The sequence below is a fragment of the Aspergillus flavus genome, chromosome 5 (genome assembly GCF_009017415.1).
Source record: "Aspergillus flavus chromosome 5, complete sequence".
Lineage (NCBI taxonomy): Eukaryota > Fungi > Ascomycota > Eurotiomycetes > Eurotiales > Aspergillaceae > Aspergillus > Aspergillus flavus.
Genome location: NC_092408.1, coordinates 1,177,018 through 1,196,715, shown reverse-complemented (window position 1 = coordinate 1,196,715; position 19,698 = coordinate 1,177,018). Strand labels below are relative to the sequence as shown.

The 19,698-nt window shown below is 48.8% G+C and overlaps 7 protein-coding genes and 1 non-coding gene across 8 annotated transcripts; 4 read left to right on the top strand and 4 right to left on the bottom strand.

Annotated features, from left to right (window-relative positions):
- Positions 1-109: 109 nt before the first annotated feature.
- Positions 110-181, bottom strand: F9C07_t179. Its single transcript has one exon. It is a non-coding gene; the product is annotated as a tRNA-Glu (tRNA).
- Positions 182-995: 814 nt separating this feature from the next.
- F9C07_6522 (putative 2-amino-3-carboxymuconate-6-semialdehyde decarboxylase) lies at positions 996-2,100 on the bottom strand (the record flags this gene model as incomplete). The annotated part of the gene is made up of 2 exons (XM_041292730.2): positions 996-1,930; positions 1,986-2,100. The coding sequence occupies 2 exons, from the start codon at positions 2,098-2,100 to the stop codon at positions 996-998; spliced, it is 1,050 nt and encodes a 349-aa protein (XP_041147400.2).
- Positions 2,101-2,442: 342 nt separating this feature from the next.
- On the top strand, positions 2,443-4,183 carry F9C07_6523 (putative cytochrome P450; the record flags this gene model as incomplete). The annotated part of the gene is made up of 3 exons (XM_041292745.2): positions 2,443-2,742; positions 2,792-3,982; positions 4,031-4,183. The coding sequence occupies 3 exons, from the start codon at positions 2,443-2,445 to the stop codon at positions 4,181-4,183; spliced, it is 1,644 nt and encodes a 547-aa protein (XP_041147399.2).
- A 167-nt stretch (positions 4,184-4,350) lies between these two features.
- On the bottom strand, positions 4,351-5,616 carry F9C07_2070851 (Alpha/Beta hydrolase protein; the record flags this gene model as incomplete). The annotated part of the gene is made up of 4 exons (XM_041292729.1): positions 4,351-4,905; positions 4,963-5,054; positions 5,116-5,226; positions 5,271-5,616. The coding sequence occupies 4 exons, from the start codon at positions 5,614-5,616 to the stop codon at positions 4,351-4,353; spliced, it is 1,104 nt and encodes a 367-aa protein (XP_041147398.1).
- A 490-nt stretch (positions 5,617-6,106) lies between these two features.
- F9C07_2203790 (fungal-specific transcription factor) lies at positions 6,107-8,646 on the top strand (the record flags this gene model as incomplete). Its single annotated transcript, XM_041292744.1, has 5 exons — positions 6,107-6,306; positions 6,371-7,477; positions 7,534-7,929; positions 7,984-8,201; positions 8,261-8,646. The coding sequence occupies 5 exons, from the start codon at positions 6,107-6,109 to the stop codon at positions 8,644-8,646; spliced, it is 2,307 nt and encodes a 768-aa protein (XP_041147397.1).
- Positions 8,647-9,158: 512 nt separating this feature from the next.
- On the top strand, positions 9,159-11,009 carry F9C07_6526 (putative monooxygenase; the record flags this gene model as incomplete). The annotated part of the gene is made up of 6 exons (XM_041286281.2): positions 9,159-9,333; positions 9,388-9,789; positions 9,841-10,175; positions 10,248-10,588; positions 10,648-10,795; positions 10,851-11,009. 6 exons carry the CDS (start codon positions 9,159-9,161, stop codon positions 11,007-11,009), a joined length of 1,560 nt encoding a protein of 519 aa, XP_041147396.2.
- Positions 11,010-11,776: 767 nt separating this feature from the next.
- F9C07_2284606 (short chain dehydrogenase/reductase family protein) lies at positions 11,777-13,366 on the top strand. The gene is made up of 5 exons (XM_041292719.2): positions 11,777-12,210; positions 12,260-12,364; positions 12,422-12,660; positions 12,712-12,939; positions 12,999-13,366. The coding sequence occupies exons 1-5, from the start codon at positions 11,847-11,849 to the stop codon at positions 13,110-13,112; spliced, it is 1,050 nt and encodes a 349-aa protein (XP_041147395.1). The 5' UTR covers positions 11,777-11,846; the 3' UTR covers positions 13,113-13,366.
- Positions 13,367-14,091: 725 nt separating this feature from the next.
- Positions 14,092-19,689, bottom strand: F9C07_2284605 (RHS repeat protein). Its single transcript, XM_041286275.2, has one exon. The coding sequence runs from the start codon at positions 19,171-19,173 to the stop codon at positions 14,278-14,280; it is 4,896 nt and encodes a 1,631-aa protein (XP_041147394.1). The 5' UTR covers positions 19,174-19,689; the 3' UTR covers positions 14,092-14,277.
- Between the last annotated feature and the right edge of the window lie 9 nt (positions 19,690-19,698).

Here is a 19,698-nt window from a genome sequence, read left to right as displayed (position 1 = left end):
GAATCAGATCATACACGAAGCGCTAGTGAAGACGACCGACCGTAGGCGTTGGCCATCAACGGATCCATAGAAACAAGACGAAAAAGGAAAAAAGACAAAAAGAAAGATCTTCCGATACGGGGAATCGAACCCCGAGCTGCTGTGTGAGAGACAGCGATGTTAACCATTACACCATATCGGATGGTTGTTGAATAGTGTCGTCCAAATAAGCTAAATAAATAAAAATAATATACAGTAAAGTCAGCTTCCTGGTCACTCCAGGAGTGAACACCCACTTGCTATCGACGGCCTTGGGAATATAAATAATCTAGTCGACCAGTTTGAAAATCATTCCACATGCTGTTACGCATTTGCATAACTATTATCGCTTAGGTGGAGCTAGAAATATGTTTTTCAACGACTTTGTGAATATATATTTTCGCGGACAATTATATGATGCAAAAAATATATACAGCGATAGTTCGCTCCCAAAGGCAACATCAATCTAATATGGAATGAAGGAAATTTATTATCATGTGGAGATGATACAGCTAGCAAAATAATATCTTTAGATATATGTCGTTTGCAACCTTCCGTGTCAATCTTCGCCGTTTGACTGTTGAAGGCTCAAAATGACACTCACCGAGTCACTCTTCATTGCAACACATGCTTCGCTGGAGGAGAGCCACTGCAATAGAATGTGAGCAATACTTAAATATCCACATTATGAGCTTAAAATAATACGTTCACTATGCGTTCCTTGTCAACTGTTTGGAACTACCGTGTAGGCTTCTCTGATGCGATACAAGCCGGCACATAGACTCCGGGACATACTGCATACCATCTCACGACTCAGGAAAAGGATACGTGGGAAATCTGACAAAAAATTAGAGATCAATGCCAAAAAGAAGGAACTAATGAGAATACTAGAATCAAAACTACTGAACTGTTGTTAAAATTCTCTTGAATCCTAATTCCCTCGTTGGGACATTCTCAGGTAAATCTCATCAACATCACTACAAACTGCCGCCTCTTGGGGTCGACAACCGTGGAAATAGCTTCATCGCGTTCCCAAAATTGATCATATCCCTCAACTCCGGATCCATTTCATACGACTCCAGCGCCTCAAGAAAAGCCGGATATGCGGTTATCGGCGCATAGGGGAAATCACTCCCGTACAAAATATGGTCATGGGGAACCATCTTCAACAGCATATCCAGGACTTGCGGTGACGCACTTAAGGCCAAATCGAAGTGGAAGCTACGGAATGATTCCATTGCTTGGTCGTGTGTTATTCCCATACGATGGGAGACTGCAAAGTCTGGTGCCTTGCTCATAGGAGTCGTCACGCGCGAGATGATATATGGTAGAGCTCCGCCTGCGTGGGACAGTATAACTTTGCAGCGGGGATACTTGAGTCGCGTTTTGTTGGTGATCATGTCCATGGCTGTGCGTGTTGTTTCATGAGGATAGTCAATGGACGGCTGCGGTAGCCTTGAATTCACGGGGTTTGTATCGACGGGGTGAGTTGGATGAATAAAAACCACACAGCCTCGCCTGTTCAGTTCAGCCCAAATGGGTTCAACATCAGCATGACCAAGATAGGTGTTGGTGGAGCCGTATCGAGTGAAGAGTGTGACCCCGTCGGCATGGAGAGTATCTAATCCGTATGCAATCTCCGCCAGTGCATCCTCGGTGTCAAGAATGTTGGGCAATGACACGAAAAAGGCGAAGCTCTCTGGGTCTTTGTCTCGAAGCTCGGCAGAGTATTCGTTCAACTTTCTCGCCAGCTGCGATCGTTCCGAACGGCTTGGCATTATACAAGCACCTGGAGCTGTCACAGAAAGGACTGCCGTTTTAACTCCCACGCGCTTCATCAGCAGCTTGGAAGCCAGCGAACTCCAATGAGGAGTTGGCCAACCACTCGGATCCCCTCCTTGCTCTTCAACCGCTATAACAATGTCAGCTATGGGAATATAAGAGCTGAGAATTAATCGATATCCTACCCTTTGCATAGAATGAAGGTACACAATGATGGTGGGTGTCGATCTTATTCCTTGGAGGTGTATGGCTCCAGCCGATCGCCTTGTCTCGGACCCAGTCGAGAGTGTGTTCGCTCATTGTGCTGAAGATACTGGGTTTGCAACGATAAAGAATGAGGAGAACTGCGACAGGAATGCCAATAATTGCCCACATGGCAACAAAATGACCAGAGGAGAAAGGTTCCAGTCGGCTTGCTTTTGAATAAGGGGATAACGGCCATTCGTTATAGAAGTGGGACCCGGATGCATTCCGGTGGCGGGTACGATCCACGGCCAGCTAAATGGCCCGTGTTATCCGTAGCGTAGGTCCAGAATGGAATAATGCAAGCAAATATTTATGCGAGGTGTTTTGGTAGCGTTTTTTCTCGGATCACTCCCGATTGCAATCGTGTGGTTGATATAAGTTCAAGGGTGATGGTAAATGAACGTGCTCACAACCCTAATCCGCCTACCTCGTACGGGAGCTATCACAATGGGAGCATCAATCCATGCACATATCTCTGCAGCTGCAAACGAAAGTCCAATTACTGCGGCTTTTGTTAGTATTGCTGCTTGCCTAGGATTAATATTCTTGATCATCCAAGAAATCTTCAAACCCGTTGGAAAGCGCAGATCACCCCAAGGCAAGAAATGGAAGCTTCCCCCTGGTCCCCAAGGGGTACCCATATTCGGCAGTCTTTTATATCTTCAAAAGGTCCGGGAGGACGAAGAGCATAGAATAGTGAGTTTATACCCTTGTTCAAGATAGTTCAAAGACTGACAGTACACAGCACAAGGATCTCGCGAAATATGGCGAAATGACCACGCTGCACCTAGGCTCCAAAACCTGGATTTTGCTGAACAGCAAACGCGTGGTCTCAGAAATTATCGCAAAACGCGGCTCCCTCACTAATGGACGAAGCCCGATGCCCATAGCTAGTGGGATAGTTAGCCGAGACGGGCGCTCCTTACTGCTCCCTCCTGCGCAATGGATGGAAAAACGACGTGTAATGCACTCTCTTCTGAGCGGAACCGCCATGAAGCAGTATGGCTCGTGGCAGGAGCTTGAGAGCACTCAGATGCTTGCAGAATACTTGTTCCAGCCAGAGCGGTGGTATCGCCACCATTATCGATATGCAAACTCTGTGGTTCATCGTATCGCACTGGGTGAGCGACTGGTGAAATCGGGAAAAGAGCTTGCGGAGTTACAAGACGTGGTTACTCATTTTGTTGGCAGTATTGGAACCAGCCTAGTTGACTGGTTCCCAGAACTAGATAAGCTGCCTCGTATGTTGCAGCCGTGGCGGAAGCACTGGGAGAAGCTTGGAGATTGGAATGAAGAGGTCTACAAATCATGGTGGATTCCAGCTCGAGAGAAGGTGGAAAACGGGACAGCGCCTCCATCATGGGTACGGGACGTTCTCTTGCACCCGGATACCAAGTTCACGGGGAATGATCAGGAGGCCATGTACGTTGCTCTACAGCTCCTCGAAGCTGGATCAGACACGACAAGAGAAGCGCTCAACATCTTCGCTATGGCGGCGCTTTGTTTCCCAGACAAGTTCCAAAAGGCCAGAGAAGAGGTGGACAGCCAATGTAGCACGACAAAGAACTTCCGCCTACCTGGTATTGATGATCTGGGGAACATGCCCTATATATGCGCTATGATCAAGGAGCTCCTGCGTTGGCGGCCAATTTTCTCCTTTACCCCCGACCATGTGCTTACATCCGACATGGAATTTGAGGGTTATAATTTCCCGGCAGGCGTGGGGTTTGTGATCAACGAGATCCCGGTGTGCAACGAGTGTGAGGATCCAGAAGACTTCAAGCCTGAACGGTGGCTTGACGGACATGAAACTGACGCTGCACATGGACTTTGGCAATTTGGAGGTGGCCGTCGTATTTGCGTTGGCTATCGATTGGCGTTTCAGGGCTTATTCATCAATGTTGCTCGCTTGGTGTTCTGCTACAACTACGAAGCAGTAAGTTGGGAATAAGATTATACAACGGCAATAGCTAATACACAGTAGGCTGGACCCTACGACTCGAAGCGTTTGAATCACCACAAGACGGTTGAGCCTTTCCCTGTCAAGGTCACTCCGAGAAGTGAGCAGCATACCAGCTTAATACTGGAGGAAGGAGCACGGCTAGGTGTGTTAGAAGATGCTAAGCGCCTAATTTGAGATTTAAAGTCTATGAAAGGTTCAACCGCTTTGTGAATCGCTCATTGAAACCACTGAGATGGAGACTTCCCCTTGGGTTTGCTTAATGAATTTCCTGTCTCCCAGAATAGCTGATTTGTTAGTCTGTATCAAAGCTCAAATTGCTCTATCTACCAAAACAGTGATATTTATCCTTTGAAGCAAGATATCACAAAACTCGTAATGGTGTTGGTCGTTTCACTCGGGCGCCTGCCTGATATGAAATCCATCAATGGTGTATCGTGGGTTTCGTTGCCCATATGGAGCGTCACAGTCCCTTGGCTTTGCCTTTTTAACATATTCCCCAGCTGCTGTATGTGATCACTGAAGACCTCTTCATAACCACCTGTCAATAGAATACGATCAACAGCCTTGAAATTCCGCCACCAGCTTTCCGGCACATCCAGTGCCATTCCCCAGCCACTACCTGCAGAAATCTCTTCTAGCCAGGGAGAGTTTTCCACAAGGTAGTCTCCCCATTTATGCACAACCTTCCTGCTTAAAATATCGGCATTGAACCTTTTTTGATACGCCGCAGTTGTGAAATCGAACGATGTCAGAGGAGACACAAGGAAGCAACCTTTAACAGTGCCATGCAGATCAACGAGATTCTTCATTCCGTGATCTGTGGGTCGAGGATGATGGAGATGGGCCATGAGACTCAATGACAGGTGTCCTCCTGCAGAGTCACCTCCGAAGACAATCTAAAAGAAAGTGATATTAGATCAGTGACTAACATGTAATGTGTGGCAAATCACTACCTCAGATGGTTTATAACCCAAATCAATAAGATATTCGAAGGCAAAAATGCCTTGCGACATTTGCCTTGGATACGGATTGGCGGGGATCAAGTCTGGCGAATCTATTATTAATTCTTTCCTCACCTTCATTGCATTTTCCTTTTCTTCACTTACCGTATTCTAGAATACACACACTGAGCTGAATCCCCGCATTAAGAGCCTCCTTCCTCACGTGTGCCATCCATTCCAAATGCCCTTTGGAAAGGGGCATCACATAGCCGCCCCCTAGATGGTCAGTAAAGTCCCGAAGTGAAAGTGGTGTATCATACCGTGGAAAAAGAGGACTACATTCTTCGCCTTCCTTGGACCAATCCACAGTAGCCGAGTTGAGTTGTCAGCAGGCAGAACATCTACTGCATGAGTAGCCCCATTGGACGACACCCATGCATTATAGGTGTCAATCGTGGATGGAAGAATGGCCTGAAGCTCGTCTGGGGGAGTGTTGTCCATCAAAGCTCCAACGAAACCATTCCATATGGATAGCCCAAGAGGCAGCTTTTTTAATAATGCCCTAACAATGGCCCCGGGGATTCTGAATGCTGCACTTGGCAAAATCCGGAATAAGAGGGTAAAAAGGAAAGAAAATTTCCTGTATGCTGCCGGTTTGTGCGTCATTCTTTTAGTTGTTCACAATTTGAGATAGAGTCAGGCGGTGATTTAGAAGACCTTCCATACGCGGTATTCATAGGGATAAAAGACAAGTAAGCCGACCGTAGCCTCGGCTTTCAGACATATGGGATGTCCCTGCCTCGGACTCAACATGATGCCAGAGGGTTGCCCAGCCATATCAAAAGAGGCCCAAGGTCAGGTGTTCAGCAATGAACTGGCTCCTCGACATCCACAGTCAGTCTGCCCACGGAAGGAATCCGGTCAATGCCTACACCTCTCATTGATGACTCTGACCTAGCCGAAATACGTATTGTTATTGGCCGGGATAAGCGTATAGACCCACAATATGGTGAAAATGTGGAGACAAGACCGGAACGGACCCGTGCTTAGCAACAACGCCTTGTAAAGCAATTTAACTCCTCTCCGCAAGGTTGACACCTCACGAGTTGATTACTCTGCGCTGCTAATCGAACACTCGGGTTTCCATACCCACAAGATGCCTCTTAAAGCTGTCGACGAGGGGAAAAGGCGATCTAGAACACGCTCCAAGATCGCCTTGGCGTGTAACTCGTGTAGGGAGAAGAAGATCCGCTGTGACGGAACAAAGCCCATATGTGGACCATGCGTGAGGCGTTCATATCGGAATGATCAGTGTGTCTATAACCCGGAAAACTCCCGGTCCACAAGCAGGGACGAGTAAGTCTACTCTACATGCATACGCCGGCATTGATGATGACCTCCTTCTTCTAATGCATACTAGATACCTCCATGCTCTTCATCAGCGAATCAAAGACTTGGAAGATATCTGTTCAAGGGCCGGGGTAGTTGTCCACAATCCCTCAACTCCACAAAGTGGACTGCCCCTTGACTCCACCGGACACGGCGAGACGCCACCACAAGGGGCCAGCTTGTCCTCCGCTCCCCGCCATTCAGAACATGAATCTATGGGGCAGAATCCGACCCCTGTAACGTCCAATACCAGGCTGGCTCCGGCGTGCATACTGCCAGGCACTCAAGGTGAACATGACAACAGCCACACTAGGTCGGCAGAAGAAGATGCTACAGATATCTATGAATCTCCATTATTTGATGAGGGCGAAGGCCACATAACGGGTATGGGCCAAATCATCCTGTCAGGGGCAGGAAGTGAAGAGCAACGGGGGTCCACCCGACTCCAATACTATGGCACTTCATCGACGGCCTCTCTCATGCGTTTTGCATGGCAAAGGATGCCCTCGCGGCCAGCAGGCACTTCAGCCGAAACACGATACAGCAGGCTTCAGGACACATCCGACAACTACGGGATCGATGATTTTTTGTTACCGCCGCGAGCGTTTGCAGATCAACTTGTAAAACACTTTTTCGATAAAGTCTTTAATCTCTACCCGTTTTTCCACCGTCCGTCCTTCGAAGCGGCCTATCGGAATCTCTGGCGCGCAGAGGACGAGCCAATCATCGCAGCTCCCACGGTTTTACAGGTTGGACTGGGCTCGAGCGCGGAGTCGGGACCTAAATCCATCGTGTTCCAGTGTGCCCTGAATTTGATCTTTGCTTTAGGCTGTCAGTTTGCAGACATTGCCCCAGAAGAAGCTGAGGCTGTCGCAAACTCTTTCTTCCTTCGAGCAAAGAAATTCATCGGGCTTGATTTCTTGGACATCAACACCCTCGGCGTGGTGCAGACTTTACTGATCACAGCACTTTTTCTACAGAGCTCTCCGTATCCTAGCCGTTGCTGGCATTCTGTCGGGAACGCCTGCAGGGTGGCCGTCGTCCTCGGACTGCATAGATCAGATATTCTCGCTACATTATCACCGTTGGAGTCTGAAATTCGTAGGCGGACGTGGCATGGATGCGTGATGATGGACATGTAAGAACCTGAGTTCCCTATTTTGTCTTTATATGATGCTAAGGTATAGTCTGCAGCACGTTGAGTATGACATATGGTAGACCAAGCATGACCTCACACCTGGCCCCTGTTCCCAGACCAGACGGTTTGAAAACATATGAACGTCAAGAAGGGGGCGAGGAACCTTCCTTGATGGCATTTTACAATGAGTCGATCAAGCTTTATGATATATTGGACATCATTCTAGCAGACATATACCAAGCTTGGTCTGGCCGGCTACGCCGGGATCAGCTCCAAACCTCAAACATGAACCTTGGGAGCCTCGATATTGTCCTCAGAGTCGAGAAGGAGCTGGCCTTTTTCGAAGCGAACCTTCCTCCTTTCCTGAAGTGGACCTCCGGACCACCTGAAGGACTTTCTTGTCCGGAATCGAACACAGCCATTTCCCAGCAAAGGAATGTACTACGTGCCAGGTGCGCTCCCTGTCTTTAGAGTCTAGCTGCATACCTGCTCATTAGTTTGTACAGATATATCCATCTTCATCTTCTCCTATACCGCCCTATCTTCACCCAACTCTATTCGAACCGAAACTCCTCATGTGGGCTAGAGATGCAAAGACCTCTCTATTCTTCCATGTTTAGCAAATGCGCGACCGCATGTGTGACGACCGCTATCGACCTCACACACCTAGTCCAAGAGACCTATCAGACGAAAGCCACTGATGCATGGTGGTACAACGGGTTCTGTATGCTGTTATTTGAGCCCATTTTTGCTGTGTCTGGATGCTGATTCATTCATCACTAGACGTCTCAACCGCAGCTATAGTCCTTCTAATGGCCATGTCCGCTCCGTCAATGATAGATCAATCTACTCTGGGTAAAACACGGGATGCTTGGAAAGAGGCCATAAGTATTCTGGAGTCCATGACTACATTTTGCCGCTCTGCCACCAACACTCTCCAATTTCTGCAGGCTGCTTATCATCAAGCAGTTCCCAATGGTCAACAACAGGTAGTTGTAGAGGGCGATGCCTCACAGATCCATCAAACCAGTAACTCATGTGATCTTCCGAATAGCGATCCAACCCAAATCTCCACTTTCGATTGGGAGGAATTCGCGGAGAGCATGGTACCTGGATTAGATGATTTGGGGTTCTTGACGGAGTTCAACTTTCATGGCGCCTTAGAATGAGGTAAGACGAGGTTGTTTAGGCTAATCTGCGAGAGAATTTGGCTCGAAAGTTGGGCCACAGCATGACCACAACCAACATACCTCTAAATAACCTGATATTTCTGTAAGATAGGCCGATGCACAGAGCTCCTTGGAGAGCAATTTGTGAAATATAACATGCTAATATTTGTGATTTGTTTGTAGAAAGCTAAGAAAAGGCCTCGTGGCTTGGATATCTCAGATTTAGCTATTTAGCCTTGTCCACCCTTTGCCCCTTGGGCTTGTCCCAGCCCACAATATCAGCCCCACGAATCTAGTCCACCAAGCCGAAAGTTACATAGCGAGCCCGGAACTTCTTGTGATCATGCACATGTCGTGCCTCGCTTCGGGTGCATCCGTCGGCACGGAATGAATCCGACATAGTTTGCTTTGATATTCAAGAACGACTAGTGGTGTCTCATACTTAAGTCAAAAATGCCGTCTGGATTAGAAGGAACAAGATCTTCATCATTCAATTCTCATCGCTGTCTGAAATGGCTTCCAAGTCTACCGACGTTCCCACCTACAGCCAGATAGCCTGTGTTGGCGCCGGGTTATCAGCTGTGGCACTGGGCGCGACGCTGCAGAGATGGTATGGGCTGGAGGACATTCAGTTCTTCGAGCGACATCCCACAAGTGGCGGAACGTGGTACATCAACAGTTATCCAGGTGACCGAGGATCTGCACTCTCTCACTTCAGCATTCAAACTAACATACTCGTAGGATGCGGCTGCGATGTGCCGAGTGCTCTTTACAGTTTTTCCTTTGCCCCAAACCCCAACTGGACAAAGCTTATGCCTTCAAACAAAGAGATCAAAGAGTATATCGATGATGTGGTGGATACCTATAACCTCCTCCCGAAAATGTCCTTCGAGACGGAAGTTGTCCGCACTGTTTGGAGAGAGGATGCAAACCGCTGGCTTCTTTACTTGCGGGAGTTGAAGACGGGACGCGAGTATACCCACGAATGCCAGATTCTCTTTGCAGCTACGGGTCAACTGGTCGAGCCGCGCCCATGTGAGATACCTGGTGCGTCGGATTTCAGAGGCAGCATCTTCCATTCAGCACGGTGGGATCACAGCGTCGATCTCAATGGAAAGAATGTTGTGGTGATTGGAAATGGGTGTATGTAATTGCAATCTGAGGTACTCGAGAGTTTTTCTGACAGGCCTTCAGGTACTGCTGCACAAATTGTGCCAGCTCTCGCCAACAGCGGACAAGTGAAGTCTCTCACGCAGATTGTCCGTACAAAGCACTGGATATTCCCAGCCCCCAACTTTACCTATCCCAAGGTACTACAGTGGATCTTCCGTTATGTCCCACTTGCCATGAAACTCCACAGACTCCACATATTTCTGGTTGCAGAGAATGATTTTCGCCTGTTCCCGATGACCAAGGGTGCAGCTAGACTGCGGGAGAAGAGACGAAAACAAGTCGAGAAGTACATGCGGGAAGCGAGCCCGCGTAAATACCATGATCTGCTTATTCCAGACTTTGATGTTGGATGCAAGGTATGCCTGCGGCCATCCCTTCTTTGTGAAATGAGTTGTAGGAGAAATGATCAGTACTCATTGGACTCTTAGAGGCGAATCTTCGACCCCGGCTACCTTGAATCACTACACCAGGACAATGTCCTTCTGACGGACGCGAAGACCGAAAGAATAACTGAAGAGGGAATAGAGACCGACAAAGGCTTCATTCCAGCTGACGTGATCGTCCTCGCTACAGGTTTCCAAACTAATAAATTTATTCCGTACATGGATGTTGTTGGGCGGAACGGCGAGACCGTCTCTAAACACTGGGGCAGATACGGAGGTCCTGCGGCCTACAATTGCTCTGCACTGAATGGATTCCCAAACTTCTTCATACTCCTTGGCCCTAACGCCGCGACCGGTCACACGTCCGCCATGATGGCTGCAGAGAAGTCGGTTGCCTGTCCATTCCATCTCTTCTACCCTTCGCTTTACTAATCATTGCAATCAGCTCTATAAACTATGCCCTCCGTATCCTCAAGCCAGTTTTGGATGGTGATGCCTCCTCTGTTGAGGTCACTGCCAAAGCTGAGCATGATTACGCGTACTGGGTACAGGACGCACTGAGTAAACGTGTTTGGAACGCTGGCTGTGTGTCGGTAAGTCTGTCCAGTCACTGCCGTTTGCTGTATTTTAGCTAAGAAGTTCGTATAGTGGTATCTCAACGACCAGAAATGGAACTCCATGTCTTATCCATGGACTCAAGGCCACTATTGGTGGAGAAGTCTATTTCCTACATGGTCTGACTGGACTATCAAGGTTCGACAACTAAGCTGCGTGCCGTCTGACCGACATGCCCATACTGATTCTTAATAGAAAGCTTTGAAGCCGGCAAAACGTTCGTCGTCCCGAGTCCTGCTATTGGCCCTTTTCTGCATTGGAATTCTGGGGGCTATAAAAGTCTGTGATACTCGAAACGTCTCTCTTGGAGATGTCAGGAGTTATTGCACCGCAGCGCTATCCAAACTGCAGAACAAGTAGACGAGCCTGGCATTGCACAGTTACTAGCCGTTGTTCAAGAGATCAGTGTATATTCTAGAATGTTCTGTATAGTCAAGAAATCTCCAATTTACTTTTTTCTTCTATATATTTATCTATTTTGAAATGCGTAAGTTATGTGCGTTCAAGTAAGCAGCTGCCTCAAGACGAAACCCTACAGGCTTTCTATCCAATTAAGAGATTTAGCCATGACTAGGTGCTCAGGGCAACGAAAGAAACGCGCTTCAGCTTTGAGCCCAGTAATTCAATCACTAACAATTGATCGTGGGCATCTGTTAGTACCACAAGTCCACGGCCGTTAATGAAGCTATCGATATCGGGCGTCTACATTCGTACCGACAGATTGAGAGGGAACAACATTTGGACGAATGACTTCAAAACGCCATGCATGGGGCCCAACCTCGGGTAATCGGCAATAGATTAAATTTGATCACAGAACTATTGGGGATACTGTGTAGAATTCACCATGCCGGAACGTTCCGTGTGTATACTATAATGCCACAGTCGGGTAGCTTCCGGGCCTGGGAAGCTTTGAGAAGAGGAGGAAAGCTCTACCTACTATTTCCCATCTGCAGACTCTAGTCATGTATAAGAGGCAAGGCTAGCTTCTTCTCCTGCCAATTGAGTTCTGTTCGCCTCCAACTCTTGAATATGACTATGATGCTTCCCCGCGAAGGCCTTTATATTGACCCCATCGTCAAGATTCTACGGAAGACGATTCTCCATCCGATCTTCACTTTGACATGCCTTTACTTCGTTAAGTCAAGCGCTTGTGCGCAATATGACAAACCCGCTCAAATGATCGCAGGCACAAGTGTCCTTCTGTGGCTTAACGATTGGTTAAGTGCCAAAAGCCGGAACAATTGGGTCATAGATGATAGCTGGGATTGGAAGAAAGAGCTCGTCGTCGTGACTGGAGGGAGTGGCGGTATTGGTGGTGGAGTTGCGCAGCGTCTCGCGACTATGGGGGCTCGGGTTGTCGTTTTGGATATTATCCCCTTAAGCTATGAGCCTGGTGTGTAGAAACCTTCAAAAAGCCTGATTTCTGCTAATACAAGTTTAAGGAAATGACCGCATCATATATTACAGGTGCGATCTCAGCGATGAAAAAGAGATCGCAGCCATTTGTGAGAAGATCAAATCAGAAATCGGCCATCCAACAGTTCTTGGTCAGTGAAGGAACACAAATAAAAGCCAACATTTGATTCTCTGGCTGATAGCTGTAGTCAACAATGCTGGTCTATCTCGTGGCCAGACAGTGGTCGAGGGCTCCTACAGTGACAACATCATAACCCTGAAGACCAACCTTCTGGCACCTTTCCTACTCTCAAAAGAATTCCTTCCATCTATGATCCGGCAGAATCACGGCCACATTGTCAATATTTCGTCGATGAGTGCTTATATTCCACCCCCAGGCATTGCGGATTATGCCGCGTCGAAAGCTGGTTTGATTGCGTTCCACGAGGTATATCTCAAGTATCTGCTTTCATCCCGATTGTCTAACTGATTCTCGTAGTGTCTTGGTCAAGAGCTGCGAGCTCAGAATGCGCTCAAAGTCCGTACTTCACTTGCAGTGCTGAGCTTTACCAGGACGCCCTTGTTCAGAGGAGAGACCAATCAGTCCCACTTCTTCATGCCGCTTCTGCATGTTGATACGGTCGTGGAAGCGATCGTTGACACACTTGACAGTGGTCTTAGCCGGACTATTTTCCTGCCGGGTATCTTTAGGCTTTTCGCAGGCTTGGTGAGTCGTCCCTTCAAGGGCAAGGGATTGATTGTCACGGCTGCTAACAGGCCAAGCAGCGAGGGGCCCCTGATTGGGCGCAGAATTTGATCCGTGGTGGTACCAAATCTCTGAAAGTTGAATTCAAGGGGCGCCAGAAGATTGATCCGCAGACCGGAAGACTTGTTGCTTAAGGGCTCGAGTTTAGAAACGCTCAATACGCCATGAATTTTTGTCCTGTTGATAATACTCGCCCTTCTGGCTCGCGATTCTTGTATCCCCGTCATACTATCGGTGAAGCCTCCTTGCTGTTGAGATTTCAATACGTAGATGAGCTAGAGGATGCCTTTAATGTTACTTGAGGCCATGACTCGTGCATTGAGAAATGCATTCGTTGCGTAGATCATGTCTAAAGCTATGGTAAGGGAATGATTAGCTCTTCCATGACACAGGAAAATCCTCGTCGAGTAGATATTTTATGTCTATGAGAATAGAGGAAAACGATCGGTGTCCTTCGATTCAACACATTATGTGCTGGTTGTAGACACAGAGTTTAAGATCTTCGGTCTGGTCACTCTGACCGAAGGCCTGTGCATCTTCAGCCACATTTCGCCCTTCTTTAAATAAAAAGTATACAATATTCAAAATTCGTTAACATCATTCAATCAACTTTAGAGTAAAGTAAAACTAACAAGGTAGTAAATTTAATTTACTACAAATTGCAATGATTCCAAATAAAATTTAAACAGATAGCTAAAATCTAAGGCTTAAATCTCTGTATTTATTATCTATAAGACGTTAAAGGAATAATATGCTTGAGATATGACTGAATCCTTGATTAAACCATCGAAAGTTCATATGTAAAGGGCCAACCAGGGCCTCGCCTAACAACATGTTAAACCGGCCGGGCAATATTCGGTATTACCTAGTAATATATGCCTAAAGCTAAAGGGGTAGAATTGACAGATAATTAAATCTAATTCTTTCCAAGTATCTACATAGTCTAAATACTGATTATAGATTAGATGGTTTCTAGGTAGATAGACTATCTATTAGTGTCAGAGGAATATCTACTATCCAGGATGATGGATTTAGGGCTCGGTGCACAGCGCACTAGGGTATAGGGAGTTCAACCCAGATTGTTGTTGATAAACCCTGTAATCCGATTCCCATGCCCGATAGCGAAGTCCACAAATACTCCATGAATGACTCCCTAGCTCCCTGCTGTGTCTTCAACAATCTCTTCTCTCATGCTTAATTCATCACAGGCCTCAGGCATAGTGTACCATGTCCTTGTTACCAGCCCCAATGTTCGCCGCTCCACGTGTGAGCATCTCCTTTGTGACCCCATCAATGGGACTAAAGTTGTGCCAGCGGACCGGCAGATAAAAGGATAGCCCTCGGATAGTGTCCTCCTATGTGGAATACATCTATGTGCCTCGCCGTCTCGTCAATAGTAAAGGCAACTCGGTGCTCCTGGCTCAGTCGAATAGTGAACTGGCCTCTTTGCCTACCACGCAGCTGTTCGAAATGCAGGTCCCTAAACCTCGCAGCTTGGGACGGATGTTGCCCACCAGTAACCAGTGCCTTGTAATCATTATACGTCGACAAGTGAGCGTCTTCTAGTAGGTGTCCTCCCTTTCTGTAGGCCTTGGTGTCGCTCCAAGTCCAGGGACTGGGTGCCGTAGATGGGCCGGCCTGCTGACCTGCTTTCTGCGCTGCTTTCTGCGCTGCCTTTTTACCCCCGGATGGTGCTCCTCCATGAAGCCCTATAGGCGGCAAACCTTTTTGAAACCTCTCCACCAGCCACGCAGGAAGCTGTGTAGCAGTGCGTGTCGTGGCCTTGGATGTAGCTCCTCCTGCAGCACTCCCAGCCGCACCTTCTGTGATGGCTGCCAAAGGCGCCCGCAGGGATCCACTGGCCGCGCTTGACACCTGCTTTCCAATCTGCCGAAACGCTGCGCTGGCTCCATAGGCGACCGCTCTGCCTGCCGCCTCACCGGCGACGCCTCCAACGAACCCCCAGAGGGCATCCGACCCCACACTTCCCCATGTCGGTGATTTCCCGCTGGCCACGTCGTAGATGACACCGGTAACTACATCAGAGACTACACCGGCGGCAATGCTGATACCAATTCCAACCGCAACTCCTGCCCCCGCGGTGAGGATGCCAACTGTAATGCCCACCGCGATTCCAACCAGGGCAATCGTGAAGGCACGCCAGCTGAAATGGCCACTCGGGTCGGCACGGTTGATGGGGTCCCCGAGGCAGTAGGCATATGGGTTGATCTCACCTGAAACGAAGGGGCTCCATGCGTCTGGGCTGTGGAAGCACATCAAACGGGGATTGTAGACACGGTATCCATTCCCAAGATGATACCATCCGGTCACGGGGTCTCGCCATTGCCCTGTAAAACCGATGGCCGTGCCTCCCAAGCTGAGGCCATACGGCGTATACTCTTGAGAATGGACCTTACCCGGCTGCTCTGTGTCTAGCCATGAAGTGATGGACTGCTGTGCGTCCGAGGCCCAGAGTTGCGCATGGCTGGTGGCCCCTTTTTGAACGATCTGTCCCCAGTACATTCCCCCACCGGATACGTAGCTAGTCTTGCTGTCTCCCTTCTTCACAGCAATCAAGCTATCTTCCCGGTAGTATAGGTTGGTATCAGGCTCGTTCGGGACCTTCTGAGACACAAGCCGGTCGGCGGCATCATAGGCATATTCGCATACAAGCTGGTTCTGGTTGGTATATACAGCGCTTAACCGGCCGTATACATCGTAGACAAGCACTCGGCCTTGCTCATCGCGCGTGAGACAGCCATTCGCATCGTACTCGAGATCAATCGACGCCATACCATCAGGATGCGTATTAGTGATACGGGTGAGCTGGGTTGGGTCTTTGGAGCTGTATGTGTAGGTCGCAGTGTTTTCACTGCCATTGCTGAACTTGGTATAAATGCGGGTAAGACCGTCGTAGTTGTTAAACGTAAATTTTTGTTGCTGGATTGGGCGACCCTTTTCATCAACTGGTAGCTGAGTTCCTTGGCATTGGTAGTTAACTAACCGACTCAGGTTGTCGTATTGGAAGCTCTCCTGTCTGGTCAGGCTTCCATCCCCATTTCTCCAACCCTTTCCAGAAATTAAGCCCGTGTCGCCGTACGACTGAGTCGATTGATGCAACATCTTTTCGCCCTGGTTGACCGTACGCTGGGTCTCGCGACCAAACTCGTCGTAAACTATTTTCGTGGAGAGGCTTAAGCCGCCCTTGCTATCATGAACGGTGCTTGTGGCGATGCGATCTGCCCGATCATAGCCTAACGTGGTCTTCAATGTCCCTAAGCTAATTGACTGAGGTCTGCCGTAGCTATCGTATTGGATTTTATGCTGTTGCCCGTGAATGTCTGTGTACCCTTGAAGCTTCCCAGCTTGTGAGTAGACGTACTCAGATGAATGGGAGTCATCTTTGGCTTGTATCTTCTCATGCGATACTAGACGGGATGGCAAATATCCCACGCTGGTTTTAGAGAAAGAGCTGTCGAGTTGTACAACATCGGCCGTCTGATAATCATACTTATAAGCGTCGACCCCATCGCTTGTAACTCGCCTGGTCAACGTAAAATCTAATGCGGGCTCATAGGTGAGTTTGATTTTATTCATCTTGGGTGTGGTGAGTTGTGTCGGCATGGGCGCAATTCCGGTATAGACATTGCTGCTTGTGCGCCCGCCCACAGTACGTCGTGTCAGCCGGTCTAGGCCATCGTATGTTTGCTCACTGAACCCAGTAGTACCTTTGAGGCCGATGGACTGAGGCAGGATTGCCGCACTTTGCGCAGCGTATTGCGTGGTGATGGAGTGGCTGTCGGGAAAGGTGGTCTCGATCACACGGTCGAAGCTGTCGTAGGTGAACTTCGTGATATGTCCAGAATTATCTTTTATCTGCATTCGGCGACCCAACCCGTCATATGTATACTCAATCGTGCTATAGACGGTTCCATTGGTCCTGATAAGCTGTTCGGATGTAGGAGCATCGAACACATTTAGGTGAACTCGAGTTTGACCTTCTCCCTCTTCGCCAACTGTTTGTGTCATGGCAATGGGATCTGTGATTGCCAAATGGACCGCACCACTATTCTTGGTGACCTTGTAGACTTGGCCCCAGTCGTCGTACTCGAGTGTGCGGCTAGTCCGCTGCTCTGTGGGCGTGTTCCCACTTCGAAGCCAGTCGATATCTGTCTCTGTAATGCACTGATCCAGTGCATTGTAGCTACGTTCCTGAACAACACGGAAAGTCCCGGTATAGGAATTGTACTGGTCCCAGGTGCCATCATCATCCTGGGTCTCAACCCGCAGCACTCTTTCTAGACCATCTGTGGTATAGCGAGCTTGCACCCCTTTGCCATCAGTTGTCGTGACACGCGTGCCAGCGTCTTCAAGAACCACATATTCGACCTGCTCCGTGGCTTGGTAGGGCGTCCCGGAAGACACTGTGGTCTTAGTCTGTCGACCCATTAGGTCGTACTGATATTCAGTCTCAATACCGTTCTCATCCCACTCGGAGAGGGTCAGCCCGGAAACCAAAGAAGAGCGCTCTTCCTCATGAGTTTTATGGCCATCATAACTAGTAGCACTGGTAATCTGTCTCAGCTGTTCCGAACCCACATATTCGTAATCCCATGCATGGGTTGTTGGATACTGATCAGACAACCAAGTGACCTGTTGCTGCAGGCGACTATGGTTCCTCGACTGGACTTGATTTATATACGTGTACTCTGTGCTGGATAGCCGTTGAGCGTTCTCCATCACTTGCAGTTGCTTGATGGTTACCAGATACCCTATCAGTGCGTTTGCAGCGGTGGGTAGTTGCATGTATGTATAGCGCTTGCTTCGAGTTGGTGTCGAATAGGCGCTCTTGGCTGGAGTGACAGTTTCCCGTTTAATGTAACGCTGGAATCCATGTGGATCGGCTGGGCAGAGGACTTGACCAAGCTCAGTCTCACCGGCCGAGGGGTAGTAGTCGCGGGTAATAGTGATTCCACTCGGGCGGACTTCAGTTGTAGGATTGCCCCAGTCATCGAATGCATACTCCGTGGTCTCTGTCCGCGATGCCCCAGTGGATATATCCCGATAGGTGGTTTGAACCGTCTTGGGCAATTGGTATTGAGTCGGCTGCTTATCGAATCCGGTATTCACCAAGGCGTAGTAGCCGTTGGTTTGGGTAATTTCTTTCATGCCTTGTCGTAGTTGGGTACTGACGGTCAGGTGGAATTTGTTGTAGGTGTACTTGGTTGTTGGTCCACCCACCACTTGGATAGTGGAGGAATATTCGTAGTCAGCCGGCATGCGGTAAAGATTGTCTTCCCCATCCTTCCAGTCCAAGCCTCCACCGTAACCGAGGAAATTGCGGTCGGAGTAAGTATAGGTCGAGACGATAGGGGGCTGCCCCTGCAGTGGACGTACTGTATGGGAGATCACATATGGGATGGCCTGGACTGGTGCCCCCTTCGGTAGGAGATGCCCACTGTTCTTGTAGGTGATGTTTTCCACCGCACCGGCCGGGCTAGTCACATTGATCAGACCAAACGTCCCATAGGTGAACCTCCAGGATGGGGTGCCTGCGAGAGGGAGCTGGAGCTCTACCAACTGACTATTGCGGCGCAACAAGGTGAATGTCGCAGCCTCCGAGGTGCCTGGGGCGCGGGTGATGGTCACTTTCGCATCGGTGTAGTCGATGGCTACCAGGTTCTGAGAGGCCTCCTGGACTTTGCTGAGGCGAGGCTGTCCGCCTGAATGCACCCAGGAGAGGTTCAGTGAGCGACCGTTGGCGCTGTAGATCTCGGTCGGAACACTAACATTATAGACACCGTTGAGGTTAGACAAGACCTCAATCTGACCCGACTTGTGAATGACCTGATACGTATGGGTGTTCTTTTTCTGGAACAGAAAGCTCTTCAACTTCTGATCCTTCACCGACACCCCACTCGAAAGCTCCGTGACTCGATAATTCTCGCCGGTCGAGAGAAAGAGGGTCTTTGCCGTCCGATGCTCATAAGAAGTGAGATTGAAGGACCACCCTTTACCTAGACCGACATCATCGGTGTTCAAAGGGTTGTAGTGAAGGGTGAGATTGAAAGGGGGGCAGTTGCGAACACTACTGGGGACCTCATAAAGTGCAATGGCACAGGTATATTGACCTGTTCGAGGGTCGACACCTTTCTCCGCATATGTATCAAAGTTGAAGCCTTGCGAGTAGAGCATGATTGCGTCCAGTAATTTGCTAATGGAAATGACAGATAACTAATACAATAATGATAATCTCTGTGGCCAGCCCATCCCATATTCACGCTGCTCACCTTTCTGATCGTCGTTCTTATACGTACATTCACTTCCCTTGTCAGCCAAGCATAGCTGGACTCGGAGCTTCCGAAGCCCTCACATACCCTTGTTTGCACCAACATAAGCACCTAGTACTATCGGGCTGTATCGGGGTGGTGAGAGGCAACTGCATCTTCATTAACACCGTCTCAACCGAGATACGATTATCCTCGCAAGAATCCTGCCTAATACGGTAGGAGTTATATCGCACTTAGATTAGATTGCTGCATCTATAATGAGGGGATGCGGAGATCTGACTACCTCGGGAAAAAGCCCGAGCTGGACGATGGGATGCACTGTAATGGTATCGGTGCCGAAACACGCAGAGAATCAGAGATGGAATCGAATCGATCCTTTGAGGGGGTCCTTCCAGATGGAAACACCTAAGACCGAGTAGAGCCGTATATC